This window comes from Colletotrichum tamarilloi, assembly GCF_030869305.1.
Source record: "Colletotrichum tamarilloi strain Tom-12 chromosome Unknown Scaffold_64.1, whole genome shotgun sequence".
NCBI classification, from domain to species: domain Eukaryota; kingdom Fungi; phylum Ascomycota; class Sordariomycetes; order Glomerellales; family Glomerellaceae; genus Colletotrichum; species Colletotrichum tamarilloi.
In genome coordinates this window covers 107,124-128,964 of record NW_026849446.1, presented here as the reverse complement: position 1 = coordinate 128,964, position 21,841 = coordinate 107,124, and the positions used below count along the sequence as shown (strand labels likewise).

Below are 21,841 nucleotides of genomic sequence, written 5' to 3'. Positions count from 1 at the left end.
CATACAAGCTTCATCCATTCACCATTGGCCGATCTTTTCACTGGTCCAGTGAATTAAAGTTTCCCCTTCCGAAGCATTGGTACCGTGGTGTTTGTCGCAATAGCCAAGCAGCTACAGATAATGCCTGGCTTTTGTTGATGGGTGCTCGGTAACCTCGGTTTGTGGGGGAACTACAGGGTATTAATTGGAAAAGCTGCTACTGTAAATCAATCCAGTGCGATGGACTCGGGATTCTGGGTAGGCTAGATTTGACACGTTAGATGTATCATGCCTCTTTTGACTTCGACCAACGGCCTTGGAGGTTGCGAGTTTGACATTGGATGTTGCGCTTATCGATGGGATTTTCTTTCACATAAATGTGGTCAGCAGTTCAAATACTTAGCTTGTACGACGCATCTCAGGTCATCGATGAGAGCGGCTTTGTTCACTCCCAGTCCTCAGCTAAACTCGATTTGTAGACTTCTCTTTCGAGGCACCTCTAGATTGTTTTCGAGGCAACCTGATTTATTGCAGAGAGATACCGGCATCGGCAGCGACCTACGCAATCAAAATGCTTACCACCTCATTCCAGTTGACTCATGTCACACCGATTCCCGACTACATGACCCGCGAGGAGGTCCTCTCCCACCTTCACAATGCGGAAGTCCATATCAAGAGCGACCCGAATTTGACACACTGGACGCCCCGCACGCCCAAGGTGCCCCCCACTGTTCCCGACGATGTTGATTCCATAGCGGTCACTGAGTGTTACACCATCACGGATACGGTGCCTACCAACCTCCCAAAGGCCCTGCCCAAAGGCATGCTCGAGAAGAAGAGTATCAGCGAGTACGAGTTTACCTTCACCCCGGATGGAAGTTTCGTCAAAATCCACTGCCCCATGAGCGTCCTTTTGGAAACGCGGTGGCGTGTTCGCAAGGGGAGCGACGGAAGTCTGGAGTTAGAAGAGGTTGTGGACGCTCACTGCTCCCGTTTCCTTGTGGGCGTTGTAAAAGGCGAATTAGAGAAGAACTGGGTGGAGGTCCACCGGAAGATATTGACAGGGAAAGCATGAGTAGTAGGATTACAGAGCTTTCATCGCGATAGACGTACGCAACACATGATACAACGACTCTTATCCGGACAGGGAGCTTCAGGATGTCAAAGAACAAAGAAGTCATTCGCTTTTACCAGGAGAAAATACGGCATCCAATGCAAGCCCGCGTATCACCTGGAGATGAACTTTGCTTTATATTCTTCGGAAAACACAATGTCAATAGTCATACGCCGTCTCAAATCAAAATAGGTGCACCACCAATCAAAAATTGTCAAGGCTGGCTGGAAACAGTTTAATTGAGCACACGCGAAACTCGAGAGGCACTAAAGACTCGGACATGACCTTTACTCTCCTTTACAAAGCTCTCCACGCGACCTCCAGATTTCATACTCGAAGTCGGGTTGAAACTCCGTGTATAATGTCTCCTATGCGTTTAATCGGAGTTAGCCTTCAGCCATTCTCGTCGAGTTTGAGCACCACACAAGCTTCTTTGACGTACTGGATCAGCATTAACTTTGGCTGTGAACTCGGCCTCCTTTTCCCCAATGATATTCTTGGGGAGACCTGTGCTTTCCACCATAATCTGAACCTCGCATGACTTTTCCATCAACGTGAAAAGATACGCTGCCTCATCAACCGTGCCTCCAGTCGTTAACAGGCCATGATTCTGAAGGACAATGACGCGGCCCTTTTCACCCAGAGACTCCGCGATCTTTTGGCTTTCGTCTGCTTCCAAAACAACACCACCAAAAGACCTGTACACCGCCTGAATTCCCCAAAAGTTGCAAGTGTCTTGACTGATGATGTCAAGTGGTTTTCCGAACGTTGACCAGGCTTTCCCGGCTGGCGAATGTGTATGACAGGCCGCATGGATGTCAGGGCGAGCTTTGTGAATGGCGCTGTGGATCATGAAGCCTGCTGCGTTGACAGCTGCCCTGTTGCCGCCGATGACTTGGCCTTCTTCGTCAATCTGAACCATGTCACTAGCTTTGAGCATACCAAAGTGTTTCCCAAGCCTAAATCGGTGTTAGAAGCAAAGAATTCGAGATATTGACGATTTCTTAGGGACATGGACTCTTACGGGTTGATCCAGAAAGTATTCGGGTCTACCGGGTCGCGAACGCTGATATGCCCACTAGTTCCTTCGGTAAACCCTTTCCGCGCAAATACTCTGAAAGCGCCAGCCATGTGCTCAAGCTGCCAGTGTCTCTTCTTATACGGGTCTGCGATTTTCGGGATGCCAGGAAACTCGTAGCCGCCTGTCGATAGGGCCGTCACTCCCGATTTTTCCACAGGCTTTTCGACCACTAGCGGTGTTGCTAGGGTTTCTGATGATTTTGTGATAGTTTGGCTAGGTGCAGCTGTCATGGTGGTAGTTGTCGACATGGTCGTGGTGAAGCCTGTGCTTGGAACACAGAATACTCGTCCTCGCACTTGACTGCAGCGGTGAACTAGACGCGATTTTGCGTATCTTACAATGGAATACGGTCAGCTCGTTTACGACGCTTCTTATCCAGCAGATTATGTCTTGATCGGAGTTGTCTTTACGAAAATGAACATTGCCCTAATTCCAAGCACAACCTGACGTCCTTGACGATCGATCTAATCATGTTGCATTGGGTAATCAACTGCGACTAACTGCTAGCTTCGCTGTGGCCTTCCATCGCGGGATCTACTCCTACCTGCCTTATCATTGTCTCCACTCCAATCGGCGCCCGCTTGACGAAGAGTGATAAGCTTATCCGTATCTCTTCCGGGATTCTCTCCGGGGCCCCGTGTTTATCGCCAAAACCAGGGCCTTCCGGGAAAGCAACAGATTACAAGGTCGGTCGGATGGGGTCCAGTCACCCGCTGTCCTCGCTCTCAGCTTCCTGTTTCACACATGCGTAGGAGAAGCCAGCAACTCGATCTCTGTCTGGCAACCTCGACTTGACCGATGTCTTCTCCGAGGTCTGCGACGTATCTTGCCCGAAGACGGACCAAGACTTTCACTGGTTGCTGGACATGCCGCTCAAGAAAAGTCAAGTGCGACGAGGGCAAACCACACTGTTCTCCGTGCAAAGTACGGGGACTTGACTGCCAAGGTTATGGTGTTCGGCTTCAATGGCTGCATCCTGAGACTACGGTCCCATCAGATCTGAACTTGTCTGATATCGAACTGGCCAACGATGTATCAGCCTCCAGATCTCGGAGGCGACAAGTTCCAATTTGTAGGCTTTCTGATCACCGTAAACACTCTTATACGTTGTACTAAGAATTACGTAGCACTCACTCAACAAGTTCTGACATGGAGTCAAGTCGAGGGGATCCTTAAACTCATTGACTCTGTGGAACCATCGTCAGCAACCAGCTTAAGCGATGACGTGGGTATTCACGTACAGAATTTCGGAGTGTTTCATGCAGGAAAACCATCGTCTATCGATTCTCGGAACCCTGCCGGCACTTTCCTTCTGCAAGATACTTTGACGACAACCGAGACTTGCGATGAAGAGTCTGAACGAATGTTGGGTACTGACCTGGCTCTTTACACTTCCTCTCCAAGTGTGCCAAATCCTGAGAGACAGCAGTTATTGCCATCGCCTTCATACTCCGAAGCTGAAGTAGCTTGGGAGTTGTGCAATCTGCATGTGCAAGGGCCTTCGGAGACGGAGGTAGATAGTCTATGCCCAGGCTTTGCCGAAGACCATTCAGACAACCTTCAAGACGAGGGAGCCGCTGACAGAGTCTCGTCTTCTTCATCAAGACATCAGCGTTGGCCCGGGATAAGCGTCTCCACGGAAATTTCAAGGCCACCGATGGCAGTCATCTCTGAGAGAGAGCGATTTCTCATGCATCACTACATGCATAGAGTCGTCAACATATTTTGTGTCATCGACAATGCAAAGAGTCCTTGGAAGACAATACATCTGCCTCGAGCTATTCAGGGTGCCGGTGAGCTGAGTGTGATGGGCGCAACATCTAGGATCCGCAATGCCCTGCGAAACGCGCTGCTCTCTATAAGTGCCTACTACCTCTCAAACGTTCAGGTATCAGAAAATAGGCTGGAAGTGAAGTTGAAGTGGGTGGAGGCAGCCACTCTCTATCGTTATAACGCCATTGGATTACTCAAACAAGCGGTAGAAGTTGACCTCCACGCGCCAGAAAGACCGAAGTATAAGGAGTTTCTAGCAACAATGTTGTCAATGATAACAATAAACGTAAGCTATAATTTCGTTCCGTTGTCTCGGGGCAAGCATACAAGAGTATCGCACCACCTCTGCATGGGGATTGAAGCTTATGATCACCTATCGGTACACGTCATATCCCCTGTATTCTCTTCAGACCTTGCTCAAAATCGATCAAGTCTCTCTGTATCTCACTGACACCTAGGCTAGGTTATGTCAGGAGACACAAGCACTTGTGGTGTTCATCTAGACGGCGCTCAACAGTTGATCATCCACATGGGGAAGGGAAAGCCTAGGCTGTCTTCAAAGTCTCGAGCTTTGCATAGGATCTACTATTACCTTCGAGTCATTTACGAAAGTACCGCTCCCCTACGAAGTCCCACATGTCGCTTTTCGCCATCTTCCGGAGGAGGTGTTTTTCATATGCCCCATTCTCCAGGCCAACAAGTCTCCACCAGTACTTTCCCTTTCCCAGACGAGGATGCAATATCTTTGTGCTCTGAGCCTGTACAAGCAGCAAGCAAGATGGCATCATATGAATGTATCTATGGAATCCCACAGAGCTTACTCGTTTTGCTTCAAAGAACCATTGATCTGATTGATAGGGTCGATGCGGCGAGGAAGAATCACAGCATCACATTGATACCAAAAGATTTGGACAGAATGTGCGATGATATTGAAAGAGATATCTTCGACTGGCCACTCGACTTGGAACTCACTCGGTATCGAGATGCCGACATTGGCACGAGCTTTGAGATCATCTATCACCAAACACATTCATTTCACAACGCTCTCATTATCTACTTCTCCCAGAATGTCAGACTACTCAGCCATAGGTATCTCCGCCAGTATGTGACGGAGGTTCTCCATGACATTGAGACAATCGAGAATATCAAGACCGAGAGCAAGCTACTTGCTGCACCCCTCTTCTGGCCGGCTTTCATGGCGGCAACGGAAGCTCATGATCAGCGTCTTCAAGACCGTTTTCGCCAATGGTATACTAAAGTTGCGGTTTACGGCATCAAAGCGGTGAGAACAGGAACTCAAGTTGTATATGAAGCGTGGAGACGGGGGCCCTCGTCTGATGGTCGTGTGACGAGCCAATGGCGTACGGTAGTGGAGGAAACAGGGACGACTTTGATGCTGACATGATCCCTGGAACATCGAGGGAGAACTTCTAACTCCCAGAGGCTGATATGACCTAGTGCTTGAAGCGAATATCCTTACGGTTACTACCCTCGTCTTTCGTCGTCTCGAGGTAGTGAATCCTCTCCTGGAGGCCACCGTTAGCAATGGACCCTACAGGGGACTGTTAGGAAGCTTACCTCTTCCGTCATTGCATTCCATTCTTTTTCCCTTTTATTGTTACACCACATATAGAATGCCTTAGCGATTAGATAAACGCAGATGTTCATGCAGCATATTCCGATCAAAACCCGGTTGCCACGTCGGTCTTCATTATTGCATATCTTGTCAGCCTTCCACGACAGGTATGAAGCTATGCCACGGCACTCACATTCTGGTCTATCGTCTTCCCGGTAAATATTCGAGTAGATGACGCGAGCAAGCTGAACCATCATGCTGGCAACGTAGACCCATTAGCTAGACATTCGTAACTCAGCAGAATTTGGTGCTGACTTACTTATACAAAGCCGCGGAAACGGCTCTGGTACGAACAGAGTGAGAATTTCGAGACGCCCAAGAGACGTGCATGGCATGGGCTGGTAACGTCAGATCAAGTCACTTCTTGGTTCTCAAAAGAACCTAGACTTACGCGATGGATAGGACAGGAGAACAGTGACAACAGCGTACTGGGCCCAGGGACTAGCATCTGCCGGGAGGACGGCCATAGCTATGAGATTCGGAAGGTACCACAGCTGCGTGAAGGCACCAAACAATGCTCTCGTGTCCCATATCTCGGACAGATATGTCATGATCAACATGAAAATAGCTCCCAAGAACTGAGGCGGGATACTCAGCAAATTAGTATCGTTCGTGTTGAATCCAAGGTTGCGGAGAGTCAGTGTGAGATATTGGTCGGGAGGGCCGGCTGGAATTTCCCAGAGAAGACCAAAGATGTAAATGGGCCAAAGCTCCCAGTCAGCGACAGATTTGAGAAGCAGCTTGGGGGTGATTGCCTGCCGATTGTGCATATCACATTTCGAAGGGTCGTCGCGAAGGATTCGATTGACCAGGATCTTCTCTTCCTGTTCGTTGAACCATCCGTTGGGTCGCCACCAAGCCTTTGTCTGCGTTGGTGAAGCCGCCATTGCGAACCAGGACCAGACACTGATTGACAGTGTAATGATCCCTTCAATCAGGAAGAGCCATCTCCAGCCCTCGTAGCCGTTGATCCCATCCATGCGAAGGACACCAAGCGCTAATAGGGGTGCGACGATATCCGTTATTCGACGAACTGTCCAGAACATGGCAAGTCGAAAGGGGAGCTCGGTCGACTTGAAGAAGTACGTCAAGTACAAGACCACGTCGGGAATGAACCCGCCCTGAAGGACACCCAGGAGTGCACGACACACAAGGAAGGAGGTTCGACCACTAAGCCAGAATTGACATCCCGACACCAGACTCCAGGAACACATGATGAAGGGAATCCAGCGGTCCGGGCCGAGCTTCTTACTGACCATCTGGGACGGCAACTCTGCGCAGAGGAAAGATATTTGGAATACTGTGTTGCCGAGGTTGTAGTCGTTGGTGTTCATGCCAAGGTTCTCGAGGAAAGAGGCCGAGTTTGCTTGACTTAGATTACCTCGAGGCAGGTCGAGAGCGAAGAATGCTGTGGTAACGTTAGATCTAAGCATTGGAGTTAATACACCATGTAACACGTACCGAGACACGCCCATAGTGTGACGCGCCAATCCATCTTTGTTATCAGGGGCAGCTCCTCGCCCCAGCTCCATCGGAATGTCGGATCAAAGCGATGCAGATTCTCATACTTTGGATGTGGCTGGAAGAACTTCGCAGTGGAAGGATGGTCGTAGACAGATGGCTGTGTCGCTATCGCACTGGGATCATACCCATTCTTCTTCTTGAAGAAGGACAGAATGGGGATTATGGGAGCATCCTGCTGGCGAAGGTCTGCTTGCTCGCGGAGGATGCGATTCTTCGTTCGCTCGATCTCCTCGTCTGTCGCCTCCAGATTGATCGTGTCGTTGTCTTTCTTGCTCTCGGGCTCTGAGGCCGAGGCCGAGGATTGCTCGACGATTTGCTTCTCGGACATTCTTAGGTGCACACATAGGCTTTTCGAAAGAGGTGATTTCTCGTGCAGTCTCAGCTCGTGCAAAGAATCCTCTTTTCGAAATCGGAAGCAAGGGGGCCGAGGACAGGATATTTGAGGATAGACATGTCCAGATTGACTATAGTAAACACGACTATGGAGTCATTGGCGTGACACTGTTGGCGTAATATTCGTGCCTTACGCGCCTGGATATTCCATCCGTGGTTGACAGATACTTTGCGCGATATTCGATCCCTTCTACCCGGTCATTTGGCAACAATAACGAAAAACAGGGGCAAGACATTGCCAAGTATGCTCAACACTGATAGCTCGACACTTCATGGCAAGATGCCAATGATGTTTCCGTAGACATCACTGCAATTCCCAGCCAAATCCATATCACAGCTGATTCCCTCAAAATTGTGTTCTTGGTAGTGCTTGGCCGTGGCAGTGTTCGCTCCTTGTTGACAGCGAATGAACTATTCGAACCCCGAGGATGGCTACGAGAAGAAGCGACAAAAGAGCAATTGGGAGGGATACCGGGATGATGATGCGATTTACCAAGAGAAAGACGTGCTTTTTTCTGCGATAAGTCTGCAATGACAAGACTACAGGCAGTATTTAGCGGTTGCTTGGTAGTCTTGGTACTGCGCCTTGGCAACTTTGTTCGGGAGGCGAGCGCTGCTTTTATATTGAGCGGTGCCGATTTCGCAATTTGGTTGGAGCATGATGAAATTCGTTCGAGGTTTATTCCACGCTGAAAATCTTGTTGTTAGGAAAAGTACCTCGTGAGATTTCTTCCCTCTAAACTTCACGAACTACAGAGTAATTCCGTCTGGTCACAAAGCTGAAGTTCAGCTTTACCCCTAGCATGTTGGGAGAGCCGGGGCCAGTAGAGACATGGCTAGCCTCTAACCACAAGCAATGAAGGCGCGACTATAGCCTCGGTTTCTCACCATCGAAAAGGCCGCCCAGAAGTCTTAGTTATTTGTCTATTGTCGTGATCTATCTACGTGTATTATAACCCATGCGCTGCATGCGTAGCAATCATTATGCTTCCAAGGATCTGCTCCCGTCTATAACTTCTAATCATCAACACTCCAACATGAATTTAAACCCGACTCCTCACTCTTGACGACTGTTTTCGGACCAGAAGGGAAAACCGGACTGGGACCTGAGAGTTCCATAAAGAGCCGCACCATCTAGGTTCTCGCCACCGTACGCCCTTGCGCTGAGCATGTTGTTTGTCGCAATGTCCAACGCCGGCATCCTGACGCCAAGGTCGTTGGCGACTCGTAGCGCATGTTTCGCGTCCTTGATAGTGTTGGACACAAGGAATCCAGCCGTTCCCTCCTTGGGAGCCCATGATCCGCTGGTCATCCTGCGCGAATAGCTCCCCAATACCGGTCCAAAGTTCTCAAAGATGAGATCTTCCATCACGTTGCAGCCAATACCGTTCTGTTCCGCCAACACCTGCGTCTCGGCAATAGCCTCGAGGAAGACAACGAGAAGCACGTTCCTGCAAAATGCCCTGTCAGCGATCACCGTAGAGTCATGCATGCTTCTTTATGCCACATACCCTGTCACCTTTAGCATGGGGGCTTTCTTGACATCCTCGCCCATGTTGATGACTTTCCTGCCCATCACATCGACAATCAGGGGCTCAAGGCGTTCGATAGCTGCTATGGGGCCGGCCATGGCGAAGATGAGTCTTCCAGCCTGAGCGACCGGGTTGGCGCCAAAGACGGGCGCAGCGATAAAGGTGGCGCCGGCCTTTTGCAGAGTTTCCGATACGGATCCCGCCGTGTCGGGGTGTATTGTGGAGCAGTCGATGAACGTCTTGCCGTTGAGGTCGATGCCGCTTGCGAGGAGTTCCTTAACTAACGATTGAAGAACCGCGTCTGCCGAGACCTGTTTGGTTAGTCAGAAGGCATTCCCCAAGGCAGAACTTTTAGACAAGGTGATGTATCATGTCGAGACTGACCATGGTGAAAATATCGTCGCATATCTGCGCGACCTCTACGATGTTATTCTTCGCAACAGCTCCTGCTTCTACCAGAGCGGCTCCCTTTGATACAGTGCGGTTTGAGAATGTCAGGTTGGCGCCGTGAGATTGAAGCTTCTTTTGCAGGTTGATGGCCATGGGCAAACCCATGGATCCAAGGCCGAACTGCTTCTTAGTTAGTGTATTACTCCAGCAAACTAGAGGTTTTGCTCTTCAGTCCACTTACCCAGCCGACAGGCTTGATTTTCTGCATATTGTGTGAGTTATTGTGTGAGGAAGGTCTAGGTGGGTAGGTGAAAGAGTGGCTTTAGATCCAAGCCAAACGAGGTATCGTGATGATGATTCGAATCAAGGTTGATATTCTCATCAGTATTCACTCATCTTATTTTCTTCCATCGTTTACCGGCCTTTATGTCTGGCTCCTCGAAGTCGTGAAACGCATTTTTGCCTCCTTTGTCGGCTTGCGACCCGACGTAATGCGGCGATGCCGTGAGGCCAACATCTCCGGCGGAGGATAATGGCTCATCGCCTATCAATGATGTGGACAAAAGATAAGCTTCAATCTAAGCTCGAATCGACGGAACCATACCTTTTACTTACAACCTCAATCCTCTTTCTGCTCGAACGCTGATGCGGTGCAGCGATGCCGGCCCGCAATCCGAGAATGGCTGATAAGCATCTCTCGGATGATCCGCCCGGGGCCCACTCCGCACTCTAACAGATCTTGAAGCCCGCTTTCGGAGTCCAGGTCCGAGCATTCGACCCAAGTGTCTTTGGTCTGTTTTAGCACTACCTACATCGAATTTCTTGGCCGATCTTGCTTGCTGTCGGATTACAGACCGAGAAATGGTGTCTTTCGGTAACGATCCGATCTTATCTTTGCATTTACATGAAGGCGGAAGATGTTAGTCAGTTTCGAGGCCGGTCGTTTGAGCTCTTGGAGTATGTATGCGCCCATTAGGCCGTCGATACCTGTCAAATATCATCTCTTTCCAACGACAATGGAAAGATTCATACTTCCATATAGATACTGCTTGATTTCAAAGAAGGGCTTAAGAAGAAGCCACGACGTGACTCGCGCACTTGTCCTGGAAGGGCATTGCTTTGCCTCAGGCGAGTTTGGGTCAACTCGTTCTCTCCACACATCCCATGTGTCCACGTTACCAATTATTGTCTTGGAGTATTCAATCCCATGAGGGCATTTGCTGACCTCTGAATCCAATAAGACTAACCAATGCTCACACACGATTAAACACGGCATGATCTATCCCAAGCCTCGAGCGAACGTTTTCCAATTCTTAGAAGGATAAGTAGTGCTTATTCACACATCATTTCACACCAAGGCGAGCTTGGGGGACCTTATCCCCTGTTGTGGTATTTCGAGAAACCTGCTGGTTGAGACCGGACAAATAATCTTACCTTCCACGAGAAAAAAAGGTACCGAAGGTGACGGAAGGGTGTGAAGTCTACTCGATTTCTTTCTGTCAGGATCAAAGCTTGGGCAGTTTCCACAATCGTGAGCCTTATCTACTCTAATGATATCTTGGAGCTGTTCGCGTAAGATCTATGGTTGCGAGATGAACTTTCAAAGTTGCATTCTATCCCGGTCGTCAAACAGACACCTTTCCAAGCACTTGGCATTATGTTCCCCCACTCACAAAACCTGGCACCATTATCCTTTGCGCGGCATGGCTTCCACGAAGAGGAGCATTAAATGACCAAAACCCCCGATCCTGCACCACTGTATAGTTGTCGATGCTTCATGTTTTGAGCTTTTGTTCTGGATATTATTGATCCAAGTTCTGCTATCAACAATCTTCAAGAGCTTCAAGATGAAATGAGTTTGTATTTTTGGCATCGCCATCGCCTCTCTTGTTGCACAAGGAGCTGCCGCGCCGCGTTCGCAGCAATAACAAAGCACGGCTGCAATTCCTGGCAAATGGATCGTCATTCTCAAGTCAGGCATCGACAAACGCGACGTGGAGCAGCACCTCGATTGGATTCACGGTACTCACAGGCGGAGTTCGTCTTGCCGTCAGACGAGTGGAGTCGAAAGGACATTCGGAATCGGGGATTTTCATGCCTACACTGGCGAGTTTGACGAAGAGCTGTTGGCCGAGATTCAAGCCAAAGATGAGGTACGTTTACCAGACGTGACGAGATAATAATGCGTGACGATGTCCCCATAACTAACCAGAAGACAGGTCATCGCAATTGAGCCTGACCATAAAGCTTCATTGACAGCTCTCACCGAGGTCAGCGACCAGCCTTGGGGTCTAGCCAGCCTCTCCTCTCGAGCAAAACTCGCCAGCGCCGACGTGGATCATCAGACCTACAAGTACGACTCGAGTGCGGGAACAGGCACATTTGCCTACGTTCTCGACTCCGGGATTCGCATTTCCCATCCTGACTTCCAGGGACGCGCGATCAAGGGCACCAACGTTTTCCCCGAAGTTGCTCACGACGACGATTTTGGGCACGGCACGCACGTGGCTGGCACCATTGGATCCGTAAGGTTCGGTGTCGCAAAGAATGCGACCCTTGTCGACGTGAAGACGACCAGGGTTGCTTACCTATGGTACGACGGCCAAGATTATCGAGGCTTTGGAGTGGTCTGTACAGAATATCACCAACACTCCTGCGAGGGCTGGCAAGTCTGTTGTCAGTATGAGTCTAGGTAAGTCGTGTACTCCTTCATTAGAACGCTCGCATCTGACCCAATCCAAGCCACTGCTACATCCACAGCATTGAATGATGCCGTCGACGCAGCCACAGCCTTGGGCGTCTTTGTTGTCGTCGGTGCTGGGAACGATGGAAAGGATGCTTCTACGAGATCACCAGCTAGCGCGCCGACTGCCTTCACCGTTGGTGCGATTGACATTGACAACACTAGAGCTACATGGTCCAACTTTGGGCCATCTGTGGATGTCTTTGCTGCTGGGGTGGATGTGAGATCGACTTCTCTGTACCAGGATGGATTGAGCTTTTATCGGGAACGTCAATGTCAACACCACACATTTCCGGGTTGGCGTTGTATCTCAAGGGACCGGAGGGCTCTTTCGTGGACGCACCGGCGGCGATCGGTGCACGCATCAAGGAGCTTGCTACCAAGGACATGGTTGCCGATTCTGGAGTTGGCAGCCCTAATCTTGTTACATATAATGGGAATGGCCGACGATGAGGGGTTAAACAGTGCTAGCTGGAATATGTTGACCACCGGAGTTGCCTCCGATCAAGGTGAGGGCACAGACCCGAGCCGTCACCGAAGCTCACCTCGGTATGAGTAGTCAGCAAAAGCTCTAGTGTCTTTTCTTCCACCGCCCATTAAACTCAGAAAAGTTCCAGGCAGGATGGTCTAGACCTTTTCAAACACAAAGCAATTGAACGCAAGCGCCGGGCTCCTGCGGGCTTATCTGGGACACCAGCTGCGGCATGACGTCAAACTTCCCTGTCAAGTTGGAAAATCCAAGGCAGAAGACGCCTGGAATTCCGCTGCGATTCGACGCCAGTCCCAACAGAATCGACGGGCCAGCCGTCCATGGATTCATGGGATTGATGGCATGCTGCTAGCGTCGCGCCATTTTCCAGGTTAGGGGCCCCTTTGTTGTCGTAAGAAGCGCATGTCGTTTTGTGTCTGGCCATGCGTTCGAGCTACCGTGTGGAATGCTGCGATCCGGAGATTTGATTTGCTCGCAGTCGCCGCGTCAACCTGCGTTTTGTGTTGCATGAGGAGCAGCGCAGCAGCTACGATGCGTCGTAAGATCCTGTTGGTGAACCAACCGACAGGAGAAGTCGGTGCGTGCATACTGTAGCTCGGCGGTCGGCAATTCAGGACGTATTACTACTTATATGGTTTGGAAGTTACCTCTTCATCAACAGCCTGACGTCTTGTTTCGATCTCTTCTCTCTTCCCTTTTCTCAATCTTTCCTCTTCCCCAAACTCTTGGTCGCCAATTCACCCTGGTCCTACCCCTCCTCGACCCCTCCAAACCCCTTCATCCACTCCTCCGCCAGCCGTCAGCCGCAACGGCACAATCGCCCATCATGGGAGACCAGGAACCGACCCCCGAGAACCACACGATGATGCAGGGCTTCGAGTGGTATGTGCCTGCGGATCAGAAGCACTGGGTCCGCCTCGAGAAGCATGTTCCCCAGCTCAAGCGATTCGGTGTGGATAACATCTGGATCCCGCCAGCGTAAGACGAACCTCAATTGAATTGCGAAGACCAAGACCGACTCAATTGACTCCGGATCTAGGTGCAAGGGATCATCAAAGACTGGAAACGGCTACGACATCTACGATCTGTACGTATTGCGACTCATTTCCTCCCGAGCCGGCGCATCCTGCTAATCATCCTAAAAGCTACGACTTGGGCGAGTTCGACCAGAAGGGATCCGTAGCGACAAAATGGGGCACCAAGGAGGAACTTCTGAAGCTGGCGCACACCGCCAAGGACAACGGCGTCGGCATTTACTGGGACGCCGTCCTCAACCACAAGTTCGCGGCAGACCGCAAGGAGAAGTGTCTCGCTGCCGAGGTCGACTCCGACGACCGCACAAAGTTTGTGAGCGACAAGTACGAGATCGACGCCTGGGTCGGCTACGACTTCCCTGGTCGCAAGGGCAAGTACAGCGAACAGAAATACCATTGGTATCACTTCAGTGGTGTCGACTACAATGCCAGGAACGAGAAGACGGCAATCTACAAGATCTTGGGCGATAAGGGCGACCAGCAATGGGCGGAGAGCGTCGATGACGAGAAGGGAAACTAGTAAGATCAGGCATCCCGTTGGCTGGGTCATAGACCATGCTAATGATGTGTAGCGACTTCCTGATGGGTTCTGATCTCGACTACGACCACCCCGAGGTTGTCAAGGATGTCCTCAACTGGGGCAAGTGGCTGGCCCAGGAGGTGCCGCTCCAGGGCATCCGTTTCGACGCCATCAAGCACTATAGTGAGGACTTTTTGCGTCAATTCATCACCGAGCTGGATAAGGAGTACGGCAAGGGCTGGTTCTTTGTCGGCGAGTTCTGGAAGGACAGTCTCGACGACATGTCCGAGTACCTGCAGCGCATGGGCAGGCAGTTCACCCTCTTCGATGCGCCTCTGGTGTACAACTTTAGCGAGATCAGCAAGGGCAACGGCGCCGACATGAGAAAGGTCTTTGACGGCACTCTGGTGCAGAAGGAGCCCATCAACGCAGTGGTACGCATCACCAGCATCCTCCCTTTACTCCTATTACATTGACCTAATCTAATGGCACGCAGACCTTGGTCATGAACCACGACACGCAACCCTACCAGGCCCTGGAGGCCCCGATCGAGGGCTGGTTCAAGCCCATCGCATACGCCCTCATCCTCCTTCGCACCGACGGATACCCCTGCGTCTGGTACGGCGACATTTACGGCATCAAGGGCGAGCACCCCTTCCCGCCCTCGTGCGGCGGGGCCGTGCCCAAGATGACGCTGGCGAGAAAGCTCTACGCATATGGCAAGCAGGCCGACTACTTTGACTACGCGACGTGCCTGGGCTGGGTCAAGTACGGTACCTGGGACCGCCCCTACGGCTGCGCCGTGGTGGCTAGCAACGCCGGACCGGGATCTAAGCGTATGCATGTTGGTGAGATGCACGCCAGCGAGGTCTGGACCGATGTTTTGGGCTGGAACGACAGGGAGGTTACCATTGGCGACGACGGCTTTGGCGAGTTCGTGTGCTCTGGTACCTCGGTGAGCATCTTTGTCAACAAGAATGCTGACGGCAGGGACAAGTTCAACGAAGAATTGTGAGTATTCATAACTCTTATGGAAGAAACGAATGTGGGCTAACCTTGACAGTGACTCCAACATTTACGAGGAATAGAGTAGATATCATGGAATCAGGCGGGCGGAAGAATTGGACTTTCTAGAATAGCTACCAAGTAGCCGTAGATTTTATGCTTCACAAGTATGTGCTTGATGGAAATACAACAAGTTTAATTACATGGTCGGAAGCAGGAACAATAGTCCTCTTCAGGTTTGCGCCTCCGGGCTCTTCAAGTGCTCTTGCGTTCATGACAGGTATGCCTGTCAACCCTTACGTCTCTTCCGCGCCACAGCACTTGAGATACACACTCCAACAGATCGTAGCCACAGATATCTCTGCAGACAATGCACATGCTCCCCATAGGTGACGGGATGGAGGCTCGCGAGAAGACTGCGGGGAAGCAGGCGGCCGAGAGGTGGGCCCGTAGCCCGGACCCGAAGACAAACCTACTCGTCTCCTCAATATCAGTACCTCATATCTAGTAAGTGCGGGGGCATAGTACGTCAGGCCGGCGGCGCAGGAAGTCCAAGTATCACTCTGATCCTTACTCGGTATGGGCTTTGTGTTTGTCATTGTGGTTTCTATTCTATCCGTGATTATTCTTCTGCGTCCTGACCGGGCCGGACGGAGCTAATCCCCTGGGTACGGCGGGGCGGGGCCGGCCCGGTTAGACGGGACCCACCCGTTTCTCCAAGCACGCAAAGTCGAGCTTGTGCGTTTATGGTAAGAATTTGGCATCTTTTGCATGCGATTGTCGAGCGAGTTCTGGGTGATTACATAACGGGTGTATCTCATGACAAAAACATTGAAGGTTGTATCCTCGGGCGAATCACTAACAGATCATTGAGACTTGTTCTTCAGCTATGACCGCTGTTGCTGCTGACCTGTCGGCGAGAAGGCCAAAATCACTGTGAAGAGTCTTGAACATCGCACTTATCGGACAGAGGGAATTGGGCTCGTTGGTAAAAGCCGAAAGCCGCAACGTGCCCCCTGGACCCTGTGCCTCTTCAGCCTTATTCCAGTGTTGAGGATCCGTAGATTGAATCCCTTTTGTCCGGCACATGATGTTCAAGAAAGCTTAAAAGCCGGGGTATCTGAGGTTTCGGCGACAAGAGGTATGACTTAGATACAGGTCTCGGTTGATATACTTGTGCATCCCCGAAAAGTCCACGACTCAATCCCCGCGTTGTGCACCATTCAGTGGTTCTTTACTCCGTAGCACTCCACAGATGTCTTATCGCCGATGGGAAAAACACGGCAGAGCGGTTCCGCACGTCAGGCATCCCCGCCGTGGGGGCTTCAATTTCATGCTCGAGGCTCCAGCCTCTCTCTCTTCCTCCAAAGCTCCAAGTTCCAACACCATCCGAGATGCCAGGCTCCATCCGTGGATGCCCCCATTCCAAACATCCCCCCACCCCCCCCCCCCCTTGGGCCGAATGCAGTAAGTGAATGCGGAGTAGCTACACTGAGCTTCGATTGGACTGGAAGCTCGCTCCGATCTGCTGTGCTACGCTGACTGCCCACATCCACACAATCCACCCATCAACGACCCCTCCAATTCGAAAGCTCCTATCGTCGGCCTTCCAATGGCCGCCGGCGCATTCGCACACCAGAAGCTGGAGCAAATAGAAAAAGATGCTCTCCTCTCCTCCCCTTCGCCTGCGCATCGCTCGCGATTCCTCTTCACTTGCCAAACCCCTTCTCTCAACTTGTTCATTTCCTTGTCGGTCTCGATTATGTGATACCCCCCTGATCCGACAACGCCACCTCAACCTCGACCCTCACGCGAAAAGACCACGCCAAAGACACCCAGCGGCGCGTCGCTTCTTCTCATCGACCCCTCACCATCGCCAGTCAAACATTGTCAACAACATCGCCGCAATGTCCGATCTCTCCGTTGAGCTGACGGCCCCCAACGGCGTCAAGTACACCCAGCCCACCGGCCTTTTCATCAACAATGAGTTTGTCAAATCTGCCAAGGGCGAGCTCATTGACTCGATAGACCCTGCGTGAGTTGTTACTCGATCCCTCATCCCTCATTCTCCCTGTGCATCACATGCGATTCCCTCCTGCTTTGGATGAAGACACTGACAACCTCACCTCCCAGCACCGAAGAAAAGATTGCATCCGTCCAGGCTGCTGAGGTCGAAGACATTGACAAGGCCGTCAAGGCCGCACACGCAGCGCTGAGACACGAGTCCTGGAAGGGCATCTCGGCCACGGATCGTGGCGCCCTCATGTACAAGCTCGCCGATCTGATTGAGCAGCACAAGGAGACTCTTGCTACCATCGATGCATGGGACAATGGTATGCTCGCAATTTTGACATTCTCGCTCCCGCTCTACCCCTAGGCCAGATGGAGAACTGACGCAACCTACAGGCAAGACGTACGCCGATGCCCTCGAGATTGACCTCTCCGAGTGCGTCACCGTCATCCGCTACTACGCCGGCTGGGCCGACAAGACCTACGGCCAGACCATCACCAGCATCCCCCAAAAGTTCGCCTACACCCTTCGTCAGCCCATTGGCGTCGTCGCCCAAGTGTAAGCCACCCCCCGCTTCAGACAGCCATGCCCATCCGCGGAAACGAACCAAGACTAATAACAGTCCAGTATCCCCTGGAACTACCCCCTCAGCATGGCCACCTGGAAACTCGGCCCAGCCCTCGCCTGCGGCAACACAGTCGTCCTCAAAGCCGCAGAGCAGACCCCGCTGAGCATCCTCTACCTCGGCACTCTCATCAAGGAAGCCGGCTTCCCCCCGGGCGTCGTCAACTTTGTAAACGGCCTCGGCCGCGTCGCCGGCGGCGCCCTCGTCAGCCACCCTCTCGTCGATAAGGTCGCCTTCACAGGCAGCACAGCCACGGCTCGCGCCATCATGGGCGAGGCCGCCAAGACGCTCAAGAACATCACCCTCGAGACCGGCGGCAAGTCCCCGCTCCTCGTCTTTGGCGACGCCGACCTCGAGCAGGCTGTCAAGTGGTCCCACATGGGCATCATGTCCAACCAGGGCCAGATCTGCACCGCCACCTCCCGCATCCTCGTCCAGGAGGATATTTACGACGAGTTCATCCCCAAGTTCCTCAAGACCCTCAAGGCGACCAGCAAAGTCGGCAGCCAGTGGGACAAGGACACCTACCAGGGACCCCAGGTCTCCAAGGTCCAGTTCGAGCGCGTGCTCGAGTACATCGACATTGGCAAGAACGAGGGCGCCACCCTCGCCGCGGGCGGAGAACCCCTCAACATTGGCGGCAAGGGCAAGGGCTTCTTCGTCGCGCCCACCGTCTTCACAAACGTCACGACGTCGATGCGCGTATGGGGCGAGGAGATTTTCGGGCCCGTCGTGGTGATTGCGCGCTTCAAGACCGAGGAGGAGGCGATCGCGTTGGCGAATAACAGCCAGTACGGGCTCGGCGCCGCGGTTTTCACGCAGAACGTCGAGCGGGCGCACCGTGTTGCGTCCGAGATTGAGGCGGGCATGGTGTGGGTTAACAGCACCCAGGACAGCGACCCGCGCGTGCCGTTTGGAGGTGTCAAGCAGAGTGGTATTGGAAGGGAGTTGGGCGAGGCTGGGTTGGAGGCGTATAGTCAGATCAAGGCTGTCCACGTCAACATGGGCACGAGGCTGTGAAGTGTTTCGAGTAGGTTTTATCAGGAAGATGAAAATGACGCAATCAACAACTTTATGATCATGCTTTTTGTATTCATCGATGCCTCGCACATTCTATGGCTGCAGAACCAAATCATACCGACCTGGCAGCAGCGTCACCCTCTTCCCAGACGCACCCTTCACACCCGCGCCCCCCTCCCTTCTAATCTCAACCGCGCTCTCATCCCTCGGTAACACCAAAGTCCCCTTCGTACTAGTCGGCACAACAACCCTCATCTTCACTTCCCCGCCCTCACGCTTGAACGTAACCTCAATCAACCCATACGGACACTCAAACGTCCCCTCCACAAAATCAAACTCGGCCCTCAACGGCGGCTTGACACTCCACGTCTTATACCCATCCTCCTCGACCCGCACCCCCAACACAGCCTCGTAAAACCACTCGTAAATCGTGCCCAGCATGTCGTGGCACTTACTCCGGCACGCATCCTGCCAAAACTCATTCAGAGTCGTCTCCCCGCGGCGGAGGAAGCGCATGTACGACGGGTGCTCTTCCTGCCGCGCCATCGCCATCACGATATCCGGGCGGTCGACGTCGGTAAAAGTGTTCCAGAGCCACTTGAGCCCGATCTCGCCAGCGCGGATCCGACAGTCTGCCACGTCGTCCAGGAAGGCTTGTTGGACGTCCGCTACGTGCTCTTCCGGGACGAGGCCGAACTGCAGCGCCATAGCCTGCGCGATCATCGTCCGGTCGTGGGTTCCGGGTTCGTCGAGGGAGGTGTAGAAGGCATAAGGGTGTTCCGTCTTGTCGGTGACGAGGAGGTGGCGGTTGTACGTCTCGTAGATGCGGTCAGCCCACGCGCGCCACCTTTTCTCGTCGTTCGCGTAGCCGAGTTCCTTGGCCATTAACTCGACGTTGCGGAGACACTTGTAGTAGATCGCCGTCTCGATGTTGGCCTGGTGGTTCCCAAACGCGATATCGCGGCCCCAATCACCCAATCCGTGCTCGATCAAACCCCCCTGACGTTCCTTTGTCCGGAGATACTCCATATACCGCACACAAGGCTGATACAGCTTCGCAAACGTATGCGTCGAGCCGTAATACTTCTTCAGAATCTCTGGGATCAAGGCAACCGCCCCGCCCCAGGTGATCGTATCGTGCAGCGGACCACACATGTACCGAATCTCTGGCGCCATCGTCGGCACGAGCCCGTCGGACTCCTGCGCGTCTGCGATGTCGTCCAGGATCTTGGAGTGCAGGGCCTCGATGTCGCGGATGTACTGCGTCGCCGGCGCGAGGAGGTGCGTGACTTCCAGCCAGCCGAACTTCTCGATTTGCGGGCAGTCGGTGTGGTAGCTGAACAAGTTGCTGACAAAGGACCAGTAGCACATGTCTATGAGGGCGTTCGCGTCCGGCTTGTCTGTCTTGAGGGTGCCCAGTCTCCGGGAGGCGGAGGAGATGTGCCTGCCGACAACGGAGTGGACGACGGGGAGGTCTTCGCCCGTCTGTAAAGAGACGCCTTCGATTTGGATGTAGCGCGCGCTGGTGAAGCTAAAGTCCGGCTCCCACGTCTCAATGTCGCCTATGCCCGCGAGCGTGATCTTGGAAAAGACCTTTGTTTCAAAGTCTTTGAAAAGGGGGTCCGGCATCAGCACGCGGCCCGTCTCGTCTACGCTCTCGGAGAACTTGACGATGACTTGTGCGCCGGCCGGGCCGCTGACTTGGATGCGAATCATGGTGGACATGTTTTGCCCCAGGTCAAACGTCACGACACCCCTCTCCAACGTCTTCTTCGAAACCGGCTCGACCGTCTCGTGAAGTATGACCGGCGGCTGGCTCTGGTACCTCAGTTTTCCCCTCGGCCCGGTCACAGGCGTCGAAGCAATCCACTCCCCGTCATCGAAGCCGGACGTATCCCACCCATTAGGATACGCCCGCAAATCCTTATCCTCGGACGCGTAGATATTCGCCAACGTGGTAGCGCTCTTCCTCGTCTTCCAATCCGGTCCCGAAATCACCGTCTCCCGACTCCCATCCTCATAGAACAAATGCAGCTCCGCAAAGAAGCATAACTCGTTACCGTACCGCACGTACGTGTTATCCTCGTACATGGGCCAAAAGAAGCGATCGTCGCCGCCCTTATCACCGGCGTAGAACCCGTTGCCCACGTGCGCGCCGACAACGTTGTCTCCCTGCGTCAGCGCATCGCTGAGGTCGTAGGCGACGAACTGTACCGTGCGGTGGTAATTTGTCCAGCCTGGGTCGAGGACATGCGTCGACGCGGGAGCGCCGTTGCAGGAGAGGTTAAAGTGGCCCAGACCGGAGGCGAAGGCGATGGCGCGGGAGGGTTTGCGGGGGAGGTGGAGGTGTTTGCGGAGGTAGAAGGGTTTGTCGCTGCTGTCGCCGATCCAGACTCCTTTCCAGCGGTTTGCTTCGTCTTCGAACCAGGTGCGGAAGATGAGGCTGGTATGGGGCATCTGTTTTCGTTCGTGTTAGAAGTCAGCAAGGTGCTGTTATTATGTTCTGGAACGATAACATGTGCTGGACGGACATACGTAGGTTTGGTTCATGCTGTACGGCGGCAAAAGTCTGCTTGATCTTGGATACGCCGTAAAGAACTCGTTGACGCCGCTTGACGAAGCCTGTCCGTCCTGGTCCCAGACGGTCACTTTCCAGAAGTGGAATGACGCGGACTTGAAGCCGCCATCCGGCTTGCAGAGAATGTTTCTCTGGGCATTGCTTTCGACTTTGGCCGAGTCCCAGACGACTTGAGAGCTTGAACCATCATCGAGTGCTGTTGCGTTTAAAGCAACGACGATACGGTAGGCACTTTGGGAAGCGTGTTCGAGCTCAGAGTGAACCACCCAGTAGAACCGGATCTCATCAACGTCGATGCCCAGGGTTTCGTGAAAGGCATGAATGCCACAGCGCGTCACTTCCATTACGCTAGCGCGACGATTGTCAAGGGAGTAAGGCTCCAGGGTAACCTCC

General features: G+C 52.7%; 9 protein-coding genes across 9 annotated transcripts; 5 read left to right on the top strand and 4 right to left on the bottom strand.

The window, feature by feature from the left end:
* Positions 1 to 550: 550 nt before the first annotated feature.
* On the top strand, positions 551 to 1,054 carry CTAM01_11597 (uncharacterized protein; the record flags this gene model as incomplete). Its single annotated transcript, XM_060527608.1, has 1 exon — positions 551 to 1,054. One exon carries the CDS (start codon positions 551 to 553, stop codon positions 1,052 to 1,054), a length of 504 nt encoding a protein of 167 aa, XP_060377776.1.
* Positions 1,055 to 1,380: 326 nt separating this feature from the next.
* CTAM01_11596 (class II Aldolase and Adducin domain-containing protein) lies at positions 1,381 to 2,730 on the bottom strand (the record flags this gene model as incomplete). The annotated part of the gene is made up of 4 exons (XM_060527607.1): positions 1,381 to 1,461; positions 1,536 to 2,052; positions 2,118 to 2,487; positions 2,676 to 2,730. The coding sequence occupies 4 exons, from the start codon at positions 2,728 to 2,730 to the stop codon at positions 1,381 to 1,383; spliced, it is 1,023 nt and encodes a 340-aa protein (XP_060377775.1).
* A 242-nt stretch (positions 2,731 to 2,972) lies between these two features.
* CTAM01_11595 (uncharacterized protein) lies at positions 2,973 to 5,352 on the top strand (the record flags this gene model as incomplete). Its single annotated transcript, XM_060527606.1, has 4 exons — positions 2,973 to 3,246; positions 3,302 to 3,435; positions 3,493 to 4,233; positions 4,411 to 5,352. The coding sequence occupies 4 exons, from the start codon at positions 2,973 to 2,975 to the stop codon at positions 5,350 to 5,352; spliced, it is 2,091 nt and encodes a 696-aa protein (XP_060377774.1).
* Positions 5,353 to 5,401: 49 nt separating this feature from the next.
* CTAM01_11594 (major facilitator superfamily transporter) lies at positions 5,402 to 7,435 on the bottom strand (the record flags this gene model as incomplete). The annotated part of the gene is made up of 5 exons (XM_060527605.1): positions 5,402 to 5,499; positions 5,717 to 5,781; positions 5,843 to 5,921; positions 5,975 to 6,991; positions 7,045 to 7,435. The coding sequence occupies 5 exons, from the start codon at positions 7,433 to 7,435 to the stop codon at positions 5,402 to 5,404; spliced, it is 1,650 nt and encodes a 549-aa protein (XP_060377773.1).
* A 1,122-nt stretch (positions 7,436 to 8,557) lies between these two features.
* CTAM01_11593 (uncharacterized protein) lies at positions 8,558 to 9,690 on the bottom strand (the record flags this gene model as incomplete). Its single annotated transcript, XM_060527604.1, has 4 exons — positions 8,558 to 8,951; positions 9,012 to 9,343; positions 9,417 to 9,602; positions 9,664 to 9,690. 4 exons carry the CDS (start codon positions 9,688 to 9,690, stop codon positions 8,558 to 8,560), a joined length of 939 nt encoding a protein of 312 aa, XP_060377772.1.
* A 636-nt stretch (positions 9,691 to 10,326) lies between these two features.
* On the top strand, positions 10,327 to 12,618 carry CTAM01_11592 (alkaline proteinase; the record flags this gene model as incomplete). Its single annotated transcript, XM_060527603.1, has 6 exons — positions 10,327 to 10,379; positions 11,356 to 11,575; positions 11,642 to 11,947; positions 12,060 to 12,114; positions 12,183 to 12,385; positions 12,481 to 12,618. The coding sequence occupies 6 exons, from the start codon at positions 10,327 to 10,329 to the stop codon at positions 12,616 to 12,618; spliced, it is 975 nt and encodes a 324-aa protein (XP_060377771.1).
* A 544-nt stretch (positions 12,619 to 13,162) lies between these two features.
* CTAM01_11591 (alpha amylase) lies at positions 13,163 to 15,297 on the top strand (the record flags this gene model as incomplete). The annotated part of the gene is made up of 7 exons (XM_060527602.1): positions 13,163 to 13,228; positions 13,317 to 13,633; positions 13,695 to 13,742; positions 13,801 to 14,208; positions 14,262 to 14,643; positions 14,706 to 15,220; positions 15,273 to 15,297. 7 exons carry the CDS (start codon positions 13,163 to 13,165, stop codon positions 15,295 to 15,297), a joined length of 1,761 nt encoding a protein of 586 aa, XP_060377770.1.
* A 1,578-nt stretch (positions 15,298 to 16,875) lies between these two features.
* CTAM01_11590 (aldehyde dehydrogenase) lies at positions 16,876 to 18,870 on the top strand (the record flags this gene model as incomplete). The annotated part of the gene is made up of 4 exons (XM_060527601.1): positions 16,876 to 17,249; positions 17,348 to 17,547; positions 17,621 to 17,783; positions 17,853 to 18,870. 4 exons carry the CDS (start codon positions 16,876 to 16,878, stop codon positions 18,868 to 18,870), a joined length of 1,755 nt encoding a protein of 584 aa, XP_060377769.1.
* Positions 18,871 to 18,963: 93 nt separating this feature from the next.
* On the bottom strand, positions 18,964 to 21,792 carry CTAM01_11589 (uncharacterized protein; the record flags this gene model as incomplete). The annotated part of the gene is made up of 2 exons (XM_060527600.1): positions 18,964 to 21,327; positions 21,406 to 21,792. 2 exons carry the CDS (start codon positions 21,790 to 21,792, stop codon positions 18,964 to 18,966), a joined length of 2,751 nt encoding a protein of 916 aa, XP_060377768.1.
* Between the last annotated feature and the right edge of the window lie 49 nt (positions 21,793 to 21,841).